At 51.7% G+C, this 11,047-nt stretch overlaps 4 protein-coding genes across 4 annotated transcripts; 2 read left to right on the top strand and 2 right to left on the bottom strand.

Moving 5' to 3' along the window:
• Positions 1 to 368: 368 nt before the first annotated feature.
• PpBr36_03042 (uncharacterized protein) lies at positions 369 to 2,194 on the top strand (the record flags this gene model as incomplete). The annotated part of the gene is made up of 3 exons (XM_029890218.1): positions 369 to 1,144; positions 1,224 to 1,826; positions 1,894 to 2,194. The coding sequence occupies exons 1-3, from the start codon at positions 417 to 419 to the stop codon at positions 2,192 to 2,194; spliced, it is 1,632 nt and encodes a 543-aa protein (XP_029753771.1). The 5' UTR covers positions 369 to 416.
• A 1,272-nt stretch (positions 2,195 to 3,466) lies between these two features.
• Positions 3,467 to 5,380, top strand: PpBr36_03041 (uncharacterized protein; the record flags this gene model as incomplete). The annotated part of the gene is made up of 4 exons (XM_029890217.1): positions 3,467 to 3,500; positions 3,898 to 3,933; positions 4,054 to 4,587; positions 5,100 to 5,380. The coding sequence occupies 4 exons, from the start codon at positions 3,467 to 3,469 to the stop codon at positions 5,378 to 5,380; spliced, it is 885 nt and encodes a 294-aa protein (XP_029753772.1).
• A 435-nt stretch (positions 5,381 to 5,815) lies between these two features.
• Positions 5,816 to 6,730, bottom strand: PpBr36_03040 (uncharacterized protein; the record flags this gene model as incomplete). The annotated part of the gene is made up of 1 exon (XM_029890216.1): positions 5,816 to 6,730. The coding sequence occupies one exon, from the start codon at positions 6,728 to 6,730 to the stop codon at positions 5,816 to 5,818; it is 915 nt and encodes a 304-aa protein (XP_029753773.1).
• A 684-nt stretch (positions 6,731 to 7,414) lies between these two features.
• PpBr36_03039 (uncharacterized protein) lies at positions 7,415 to 9,280 on the bottom strand (the record flags this gene model as incomplete). The annotated part of the gene is made up of 3 exons (XM_029890215.1): positions 7,415 to 7,769; positions 7,877 to 8,188; positions 8,277 to 9,280. The coding sequence occupies 3 exons, from the start codon at positions 9,278 to 9,280 to the stop codon at positions 7,415 to 7,417; spliced, it is 1,671 nt and encodes a 556-aa protein (XP_029753051.1).
• Between the last annotated feature and the right edge of the window lie 1,767 nt (positions 9,281 to 11,047).

Raw genomic sequence — 11,047 nt, 5'->3', positions numbered from 1 at the left:
ATCGCTGCTCTTTCCAGGGCCGCGATCACGTCACTACCGTCAAGACGTTTTCCAACTTGCTCAATTCGTAAGTTCTTCGCGGCTGGCTGTGCGGCGCGCGTGGTAACCAGGCAAGATGCAAGATTCTAACGCAAAGAATGATGTCTCCTTCAGCGTGCACCATCCCTACGCCGGAGGCCATTGCTCTGCCTCTCCCGGTGGTGCAGGGGATTTCGCTCATACTCTCTAGGATACTGTTCGCATTCCGGCCTCACATCTGCCTTCTGCACCCGCAGCTGCTTTTTATTTATTTATTTTTTTGCTTGTCGTTTCTTTTGGCTCTCGAAAACAAGAAAACCAAAAAAAGCCCATATACGCAACCTTAAGGTCATTTACCATTACCTTTGAGCATCTTCGATCCTGTCTGTAACGCCAATATGTCTCCTCACGCCGAGGTGCAAGTTGGAGCTACCAACGGACACGGCAATGACACTCATCGAGCTGCTACCGTGCAACCTGTTTCTGCCAAGGAGGTCTTCGTCGTGGAGTCGCCGAACGTGGTCTATACGGAGCATGAAATCCGCTCCAAGTACACCTACCGCACTACCATGGTGGCCAAGGGTGATGATGGCGGATACATTGCTCGGCCTAAGCAGACGGCCTACGACTTCAAGGTGGATCGGAAGGTGCCCAAGGTCGGCGTGATGCTGGTCGGATGGGGAGGCAACAACGGGTCAACCGTCACGGCCGCAGTCATTGCAAACCGCCATGGGCTCTCCTGGGAGACCCGTGAAGGCGTCCAGAAGCCCAACTTCTATGGATCGCTGGTCATGGGCTCGACCATGAAGCTTGGCACGGATGTCAAAACGCTCAAGGATGTCAACATCCCTTTCCACAACGTGCTGCCCATGGTTCACCCGAACGACCTTGTCATTGGCGGCTGGGACATCAGCGGCATGAACCTGGCTGATGCCATGGATCGGGCTGGCGTCCTTGAGCCTTCACTGAAGATGCAGGTGCGCAAGGAGATGGCATCGATGAAGCCGCTGCCCAGCATCTACTATCCCGACTTTATAGCTGCCAACCAGGACTCACGTGCGGACAACGTGCTACCTGGCTCCAAGGCATGCAACGGGCATGTTGATCAGCTTCGCAGAGACATTCGGTGGGCAGATTCCCGCTAAATCTTACTTTTTTCATGCTTTGCGCAACCTGCTGACACTTTAGCGAAAACCCATGTACAGTGACTTCAAGGCGAAGAATGGGCTCGACAAAGTCATTGTGTTGTGGACTGCCAACACTGAACGCTACGCTTCCGCATTGGATGGAGTCAATGACACTGCTGACAACCTCCTCAAGTCGATCGAGGCTGGAGAGCTAGAGGTCTCTCCCTCTACTGTTTTTGCGGTTGCCAGCATTCTGGAAGGTGCCCCGTTCATAAATGGCTCCCCACAGAACACGTTCGTCAAGGGAGTTATCGAACTTGCGGGGATTCACAAGGTCTTCATCGGCGGCGATGACTTCAAGTCTGGACAGACCAAGATGAAGTCTGCGTTGGTCGACTTTCTGATCAGTGCTGGCATCAAACTCAACTCTATCGCCTCGTACAATCATCTTGGAAACAATGATGGCAAGAACCTGAGCTCTTACAAGCAGTTCCGCTCTAAAGAGATCTCCAAGTCCACCGTTGTTGACGACATGGTGGAGGCGAACAATGTGCTGTACAAGCCAGGTGAGCAGCCTGACCATGCTGTGGTTATCAAGTACATGCCGGCCGTTGGGGACAGTAAGCGCGCGTTGGACGAGTACTATGGTGAAATCTTTATGGGTGGACGCCAGACAATTTCGTAAGTAGTGCCCACGGATGAGTCCAAAGCATGTTCTTGATGGCCGAAACTAACTTGCATCCGTCAGACTCTTCAATGTCTGCGAAGATTCCCTTCTGGCGTCCCCGCTCATCATTGACCTTGTGCTCGTCACCGAGATGATGTCTCGAATCCAGTGGAAGACGGCATCGGATCCCGAAGACGGCTTCAGAAACTTCCACAGTGTGCTGTCCGTCCTGAGCTACATGCTCAAGGCGCCGTTGACCCCGCCTGGTACGCCCGTCGTCAACGCCTTGGCCAAGCAGCGCGCTGCTCTGACCAACATCTTCCGGGCGTGCCTCGGCCTGGACCCTGAATCGGACATGACTCTGGAGCACAAGCTTATTTAAGTCCGAACTCTGGTCAAAGTTGACACGCATATTTTTGTCATCCGGGAAGCCGAGTCAAGGCCAAACTTGTGCTGCAGATGTTTCCTGTCGCAACAGTTGCACAACACACCCTCTTGTGATGTGCCTCATTTCTTTCTCATCCAACCATTTGACTGCCATTATTCGTTCAAGGCATATATAGTCTGCAAAATAGACTTTTTTCTTCTTTCATCTCTCTGTCTCTCTTTATGACGGTTTGAGGGACGCGCATAACCAATCAATTCGAGTAAATATGAGTACCGGTGCATTTTGAGAGTAGCATTACTCGGTAGCTATATTGTACACATAGGTCCATGTCTCCACAAGGGCACCACATCCGATCCGCAGGTAAGGAAGGTACCAGTACTTTCAAGTATGATGACATAGCGCGGGGCTGACAAGACTCTTTCTGTTGTCGTCTTTTTTTTTTTTCCTCCGAGGGGCAGAAAAACATTTACACCCACATAGGCAAATGTACATGGATGGCAAGTCCAGGGCATCTACCTCTCGTCTTGAGTTCTGCGTTTTATCGAATGAGAAGTGGTAGCACACCGTCATTATCCATAAGTATCTGACCAGAGGCGATGCAAATAAATCACAACTTTTTGGTGTAAATACAGTAAGTAATATGATCATTATTGTATAATCAGGTAGGTTATCAATGAACAACATGATCAGATTTCGATCCCCGTCAAAAACTGCCTGGCCCAATTTTCATTGAAGGGGAGTCAGGGCAGGCTGCCTAGTTTGGACTATTGTAGGGTTGGTTTGCAGGCCGCGTTCGAACCACAGTCGATGTTTCTCTTAGTCAAGCTGCCATCTTCCAAGAATTCATGTGCCTAGAATCCCAGCATCGTGCCTGCTTTCATTATTGCTTAGCTTGTTGGGCGAAACCTTACTAAGATCCTGTCCCCTCAACTGAAAAACGGGACGAAGACGATGAGATCGCTAAAATGCGAGTAGGTGCTTGTCTCAATTAGGTAGTTAGTTGGCAATAGTGGGGTGTTTTTGAGGCGAGGGGCAGCAGGAAAAAAAAAATTATAAAAAATTTAAATAAAAAAAAATACAATGCGGTTCGGCGGCCACTGGGCATACATAAGGCCCAACGTCTTCAGATTTCTAAACTTCTCTGTGTTTGGGCAGCCACAGTCGCGTTCTTCAGCCAAAAAAATCGTCTCTGGTTCAAGTTCCTTCTCTCAGTCTCGATTTCTCATAGAAAAATCTTGTGTTGGACCAACTCAAACAACAAACAAAATGAGCGGCGAAATCACCCACGAAACCATCAAAGGTTTGACCCATTCTTCACTTTTCTGCCCTCTACCTCTCACAGGCATAGGCCTCACAACCTGTGCCTCCAGTCATGATACTTTTGTAGTGCCAATCTTATTCGTTGGATAAGGAACGAAACAAACAGCTGCCATAAACTCCAACAAAAAAAAAAAAAAAAACATCTAGCTAGATCAGGAGTTTTGCTGTAGCTCCATCTATTCACGAAGCGACTGGGCTTGGAGTGTAAACTGCTTTATACATGCATTCCCGGATGCCTATGAGATTTTGCTCAAGCAGCTTCCAGACACCGTCGATTTAAGGCCTCCTTGATAAACGCCACTTCTTCCCAGCACTTCGCAGTCCATATTCGTGGCGAACGTGACGGCTAACTGGTTCCCATCACCACTCGGTTACAGATGGATGGTTCCGCGAGATCTCGGACATGTGGCCGGGTAAGTGAAAAAAAAATTGGTGGAGATTTTATTCTCAACCTGTCCATGACTTAGTGTCTGGAGTCTATCCCAACGACGAGAATTATCTCATGATCAATATCTAATCTACTTTCCATGCAGGCCAGGCCATGACCCTCAAGGTTGAAAAGGTCTTGCACCACGAGAAGAGCAAATACCAGGACGTGCTCATCTTCCAGTCGACCGACTACGGCAGGGTCTTGGTCCTGGACAACGTGATCCAGTGCACGGAGCGCGATGAGTTCGCGTACCAGGAGATGATCACCCACCTCGCCATGAACTCGCACCCCAACCCCAAGAAGGTGCTCGTCATCGGCGGTGGTGACGGTGGTGTGCTCCGCGAGGTCGTCAAGCACGACTGCGTCGAGGAGGCCATCCTCTGCGACATTGACGAGGCTGTCATCCGCCTGTCCAAGGAGTACCTCCCCAACATGGCGGCCGGCTTCAACCACCCCAAGGTCAAGGTCCACGTTGGCGATGGCTTCAAGTTCCTTGCCGACTACGAGAACACCTTTGACGTCATCATCACCGACTCGTCCGACCCCGAGGGTCCCGCCGAGAGCCTCTTCCAGAAGCCCTACTTCCAGCTTCTCTTCAATGCCCTCACCGAGGGTGGTGTTATCACCACGCAAGGTTGTATGTTCCCTTACGACTCAAGACGAGGAGCCCAGCTGCCCGCGTTTTCCCCGCTCATCTCCCCATTTCCTCCCCTGCGAGAGCACTTGAAAACGTCCGCAAAGGGGAGAAATAAAAAAAAAATCAACCATAAAGACCGACATTTTTTTGAGGCCTTCCCCGATAATGACAAGTGGACTACTACAGGGTTTACCCCCCCAAACGGCGTTTTGCTTTTTACTCGACTGAGCGGGCTACGACCACTCGGATGAGATACCGGGCTTGCTTGTTTTCTTTTCTTTGGAGCAACGGGAGGCTTTCTCCCGTTGTTCTAGCCTGGTTTGCCATTGCAGCTACTGCGACCCTTTTTTTTTTTTTCTCATTCCAACTCAAGATACCCCGTCCCTTTGTAGCACATTGGAGAGTTTCGTCCAAACATTTTGCTTCTAGGCTTTATTTGCTACTCCCCGCAGTATCCCCGCCCTAGATTTAGCCTCGTGCAGTCGTTACTGACAAAGTTCATCTTGACATAGCCGAGAACCAATGGCTTCACCTGCCCCTGATCACCAAGCTCCGCAAGGACTGCAAGGAGATCTTCCCAGTGGCCGAGTATGCCTACACGACGATCCCGACCTACCCTTCGGGACAGATTGGCTTCATGGTCTGCAGCAAGGACCCCAAGGCCAACCTCAAGGTGCCGCTGAGGTCGTGGACCCAGGAAGAGGAGTTCGAGAAGTGCCGCTACTACAGCGCAGACATCCACAAGGCCAGCTTCGTGCTGCCCAACTTTGCCCGCAAGGCTCTTCAGGATTAAGCCGAGAGGGAAGCTGTAGATTGAGAGCTGACTTGGATGCGTGAGGGGGGGCAGGAGAGAAAAAGATCGGATAATCATTGTCTGGGATTGAAGTTGATGATATGAGACATCTCACCATTGCACATAAATCATAGTTGCACATATCCCAGTAAATACAGCCATCGCACTTGGTGCCCTCACCTTTAGGAGCGACAAACCTTTGCAGCTCGGGGGGGAAAAAAAAAAATGAGTGACAACGAACAGCTTGTATATCCGACATTTGAGACTCTGGCAACAGAAAGCGTGGCTGAAATTTTTCTGTCGTCATGATGTTCTTCCCTGGAAGTTTTGGGCCGTATTTGTTTGTTATCTTTTTGATTATTATGGAGCATATTTGCTAGTCTAGTATAAACCGAACAACACCCGCTTTCCAACCCCAACGCAAACCCTCCTCTTTCAGGCTCTCGGCTGGCTGATATCCGGATAGACATCGAACCTCCTCTGGTCCCTGAGAGGGATCCTCGTGCGGGGCCCTTCTATAGCCTCGGGGTCCAGGTCGGCGTAGACGATGGTCTCGGCGTCGTCGGCCTGGCTCAGGACCTCGGCCATGGGGTCGGCGACGAGGCTGTGGCCCCAGGCGTGGTACGAGGCATTCAGGTCCCTGGCCGGGCTGCAGAGGGCGACGTAGAGCTGGTTGTCGACGGCCCTGGCGCGGGCCAGCAGCTCCCAGTGCAGCGGACCGGTCGTCATGTTGAAGGCGCCCGGGTAGAGCAGGGCAAAGGCGCCCCTGCGCGCCGCGATGGTGGCCAGCTCCGGGAACCGTATGTCGTAGCAGATGGCCACGCCGACCTTGCCGTAGGGGGGCAGGTCCACAATGGTCACTTTGTTGCCGGGCGACAGCACGTCCGACTCGCGAAACGTGATCTTGCCCGGTATGTCGATGTCGAAGAGGTGGACCTTGCGGTGCGTGGCCAGCAGGTCGCCCGACGGCGAGAAGACGAGGGCCGTGTTGTAGTACTTGTTGTCCTCGCCGTCCCCCTCGACCAGCTCCGGGATGGAGCCGGCGATGAGGTAGGCGCCCGTCTCCTTGGCCATCTCGGACAGGGCATGGTAGCTCGGGCTCTGCTCCCGGGTCGGCGGGGAGGGGAGCAGGGTCTCGGCGTACGAGGGGAAGTAGTCGCAGCCGTAGGGCGAGTTGAAGCACTCGGGCAGCAGAATGATCTTTGCACCCGCGCGCGAGGCCTCGACCACCTTGTCGCGGGCGTGGGACAGGTTGGCGGCCTTGTCGGCGCCGCTGGCCAGTTGGATGCAGGCGAGCTTGACGGGCTGCTTGAGCACCGGCTCGTGCGTCTTCCCCGCGCTGCTTGCCATTGTCCTGATACCCAAGAGAACGGGCCTGCCTTTGATTGGTTGCTTGTGCCTGATTGCGGAAAAGATGGATGTTGATGCAAGCCGTGTGATTTGCAGTGCTCTTCGCATCGTCTTTATGGCGGTTTGACTTCCAGCACGGAATGCATCCAACGTGTACTACTTACTGTACATGGGCCGATGTCGCCCGTCTGTGAGAACCTGGGACTTTGTTCGGTGTGGAGCGGGGTTGTACCATGAGTGTGGTAGCACCATCATAGGTTTATTGATTTTGGTGATAAGCCTACCCTGTACTCTGCCCAGCTGCATCGGAACTACAGCAAAACACGTTCCAGATTAGGGAAAAAGAGAAAAAAGAAAACTCAGGATAAAAAAAATCGAATTGATAGGTAGTTATTTTCTGCATGACTGGGGTATCCCTTCTAGCATAACACGAGAAACCAAAGAAGAAAAAAAAAAAGGAACAGCAACCATTAATTCTTCCATGCAGAGGGACCAGCTAGCTCTTGACCGTCCAAACTGGTGCCTCCCGCCTACACCACACGACGCATGCATATGCGTGGTGAACCGCCACGCTTGTACTTGGCACTATGCACCACATCTTGCTTCCAAACGCACTTCGAGCCTGGAAATATTACTGGCCACTCATCTCACCCTTGTCGTGCCTTGCAGCTCCCGCACATACGTTTAAGCGTGGATTGCCTGCTGAACCTCGGGGTAAACAGTCACCATCTGGTGGTAGAGATCCGGGTGGTCGCGCATGAGGACCTCGGGGTCCCAGGCCGTAGCGACAAAGATGGTGTCAATACCACTGCTGATGGGCGTGGTAAAAACGTTGCAGATTTGAAGACCAATGAGGAAGCTGAACGCAACCACCACCGGAGTGAAACTGCCGTCGCGGTTGTACGCTGGGTTGGTGATAACCAGGTACACATACGAAAGCAGGGCACACGCGAAGGCAACCATCATGGCGCCCATGCCCAGAACCGGACCAATCAAACAATCGTTGATAAGGGCGTCGATGCCGCGATCCTTGATCATCCTAAAGTAGAGGTTGAGTGAAGGTCAGAAAATGCCATAGCCCACGAGAGAGTATAAAAAAATAAATAAAAAAAAAGACCAGCAGCGCAGTAGCGATCATGTACTCACTTCCAGGTATCCTTTGCGGCGGAAAAGTAGCTCTTCCCATACAGTGCAATGTGACAGAAGGCGTATCGGTTGGCGAACTCAACTGCCCACTGCAGTATGGAAATGATGCAACCAAGACAAGCAAAGATGAGGCACGAAATAATGTCACCATCTGCGGCTGCTTGCGACTTGGCCATTGAGCAAAGCTGGCGCAAGAAGTTGATAATAGCCACGATCAAGCTGCCCAAGCTGATACTGCCAAAGCTGTACGTCAAGGATCGCTTCAGTGCTCCTCGGGTAACGCGTTGAGGGTAGTTGCGCGAGCAGAAGTACCTTTTCAGGGCGCATAAGTGTTAGCAGCGGATTTTCGGCACATGAAACGTAGGTGCATGTCAGGGGATTTTTGCGCTGGGAGACATACCAACTGCCATATACACCGGCAATCGTCGTGTGTATAGTATTCTTGATCCATTCAGAGACCCAGTACGACGTAAAAGTCAAGAAAATAACCAGACCAATGACACGGCCTTGGCTGCAGCTACCATCGCTGCACTGTGGGTTGGGGCTGTTTGTAGTGCCCGGCTGGTAGCGCACGTAAACGGCCACTAGCGTGACCGAGTACCATGCAGCAAACGCTGCACCAAGAAGACCGCCCAGGGCGCTTACAAGGTAGACATGGCCGTGGTTCTTGGCAACATCCACGGCCGTCCGCAGCATCAAGGCGCTGAAGGGGATACGCGGGATCCAGGTGATGAACGCAACGACCAGAAGAATGACGAAAATGAGAAAAACTATGCCAGCTCCGTATTGTCTTCGGTACAAGAAGTATGCTGCTGTCGCGAACCCCATAAGAATGTTCAGGATGCCCGTGACCCAGATAAACTGCTTGGGAAACAAGCGCGCGAGCCATACGTATGCGTAGCTGAGTACAATCGCAACTGCCAGTACGATGGCGAACAAGATTATGGTGTTCGTCGACAGTGAAAAGTTGTTCCTGCCATCGTAGATGCCTCCTCCCTGAGTTCCCCGCGACGATGTGTAACCACGGAGCGAGACGGCAGAGACGGCGGCAAAGCCCAAGACAAAGAGGATGAATAGGATGCCTGCCCAGAGGTCGTTCCATTTGGGCTTTTCGACCTTGAAGGTGTGAGCAAAGTCCTGCTTCTCGTTTGCGTTGTAATTCGGGACATATTGTGGAGGTGGCGGCGGGCCTTGGTTGTATTGAGGAGCATATCCGTACGGCGGTTGCGACGGTTGAGGAGGTGGTGCGCCATACCCGCCCTGCGGACCGTAGTATGGCTGTTGTTGCGGCTGATAATAGCCTTGCTGAGACATGTTTTCTCGCTGCTCGATGGCTCTCAGAAGCTCTAATTCGGTTTCTTGAGTCCTGGTGTAGCCGTGGTTAGCTGGGTTGGTGTACGCCATGGTGAGGGAGGGATAGAAGCCAGGCGTATGAAAATGACAAGTCCTGGATGTGGTCCGAGCCCTATCCACCTTTTTAGGTAGACAAGCAAAGGAGAGAAGGTTTGGCGAGGGTGGGAAGCCAAACAAGGGATGCATCTATCTATTTTGGGCTTACACTGTACTTTATAACAGATACTTGCTTTCAGATCCACACCCGTCGTGATCCTTTGTATCGGCTGGGCGATCTTATGGGAAAAAAATATGGATTGCAAGGGTGCAAAAGGCACGCGGCAACGGAGCGACCGACGTTCGGCTCGCAGCCTTGTAGTTAGTGAAATACCTCCAAGGTAGGGCGCGAATGATTTATGAGTAAGGTAGGTGGGTAAAAAGTGCGGTATCGCAAGAGATCAATGGAAATGAATTGAATGTTTGTTTGGCTACCTCAGACAATACAAAGAGATTTAGTTGTCTACGAGGCAACGCCAGCCTGCTAAGGGGGAAATTGCGCTCTTGCGTTGCCGCCAAGCCGCTTCCCATGGAATATTTTAGAAGAACAAATTGAGCAGTGTTTTGGCTGAACGTGCCGGACAAGAGAGACCACTGACTGGCACGCGGCGCAGGAAAGTGGTGATATCATGCGGGCACTGCCGAGATCCTGGGCAGCCACTACCACCTTAATTCCGAGCTTGCTGATGGAAGTAAACTTTTGTCTGACCACTGAAGCGTCTTCAAAAGTCGCTTGGGACGATGGGTTATGCAACCAAATAGCCAATCAGGTAGCATCAATTCAACGGATGGTTCACCAGAGCTAAAATCTCTGCTAATCCATGTCTATTCTTGGTGCTGCACTGTACTGGGCTTAGTGGGTATGATTCCATACAATTCGGCCAAGACCCATGCACTGTGCCTTCATCTTGCCGACCTTCCGCACACTGGAGCATTCTATCCATTCTACCAGAGTAGTCTAGATCTCCTGGGTAGTCTTGCTGGAGTCCCTTGATTTAAATAAATGACTGCCTCGGCTCCTAAGTTATGCAAGCAATAAATACCCAACCATCAATCAGTATATCGCTGTGAATGATGACTCAAAGTGGCATAGTTTTGCTCAGTAACGCGACCCTACTCAGCTACGTAGTAGGTCCTGCGAGTTCAACGCAATCATCAGCCCTGCGCCGATGGTGTTCATATTAGGTTAGCTTGCTTTTTTTTTTTTTCCCTTCAAACCCTAACCTGTGAGATTGTCCTGAGTCGTGAGTCGTGAGAGTGACAGCTGAACGTGGGGTTTAAGGGGTTGGGGGCGCCAAGGAGTTTAACAATCGAAGCGCGGTCGGCTCAATGCTGAGAGCCTCAGTTCAACTAAACAAATAGTCAGGACTCTGTGGAACTTCTCATGATGGCGACAGCGTGAAGGAAGCGAACAGATTGTGGCTGATGGCTGCCTGATCTGTTTGACATTCTTAACTACGCTGTGCTGATTGCTGATTGACAGGTGTGGGCAGCTGCTGGTCGACCAGGCCGCGCGTCAGCATAGCTTTCATGTCGATTGGTCGGCGCGTCTTAACCCCGTATTAGGCAACGAACATTTGGGGGGCTTAGACCTCTACTACCTCATACTATTGCTAGCTACCTTGAAGGGGTCGCTAAGGTAGGTCCCTGACCTTGTGAATAGGATAGGGTGATAAACAGCTCAAGGTGCAGTAAGGCTGGCTGCCTTTCAAGCCATCCTCGTCCGCAAACTCACTTGATAGCTCCCATAACGTATCCATGTTGCCCACCAACAATCGGCTG

This window comes from Pyricularia pennisetigena, chromosome 3 (genome assembly GCF_004337985.1).
Source record: "Pyricularia pennisetigena strain Br36 chromosome 3, whole genome shotgun sequence".
NCBI classification, from domain to species: domain Eukaryota; kingdom Fungi; phylum Ascomycota; class Sordariomycetes; order Magnaporthales; family Pyriculariaceae; genus Pyricularia; species Pyricularia pennisetigena.
This window is presented reverse-complemented; position numbering and strand designations above follow the sequence as displayed.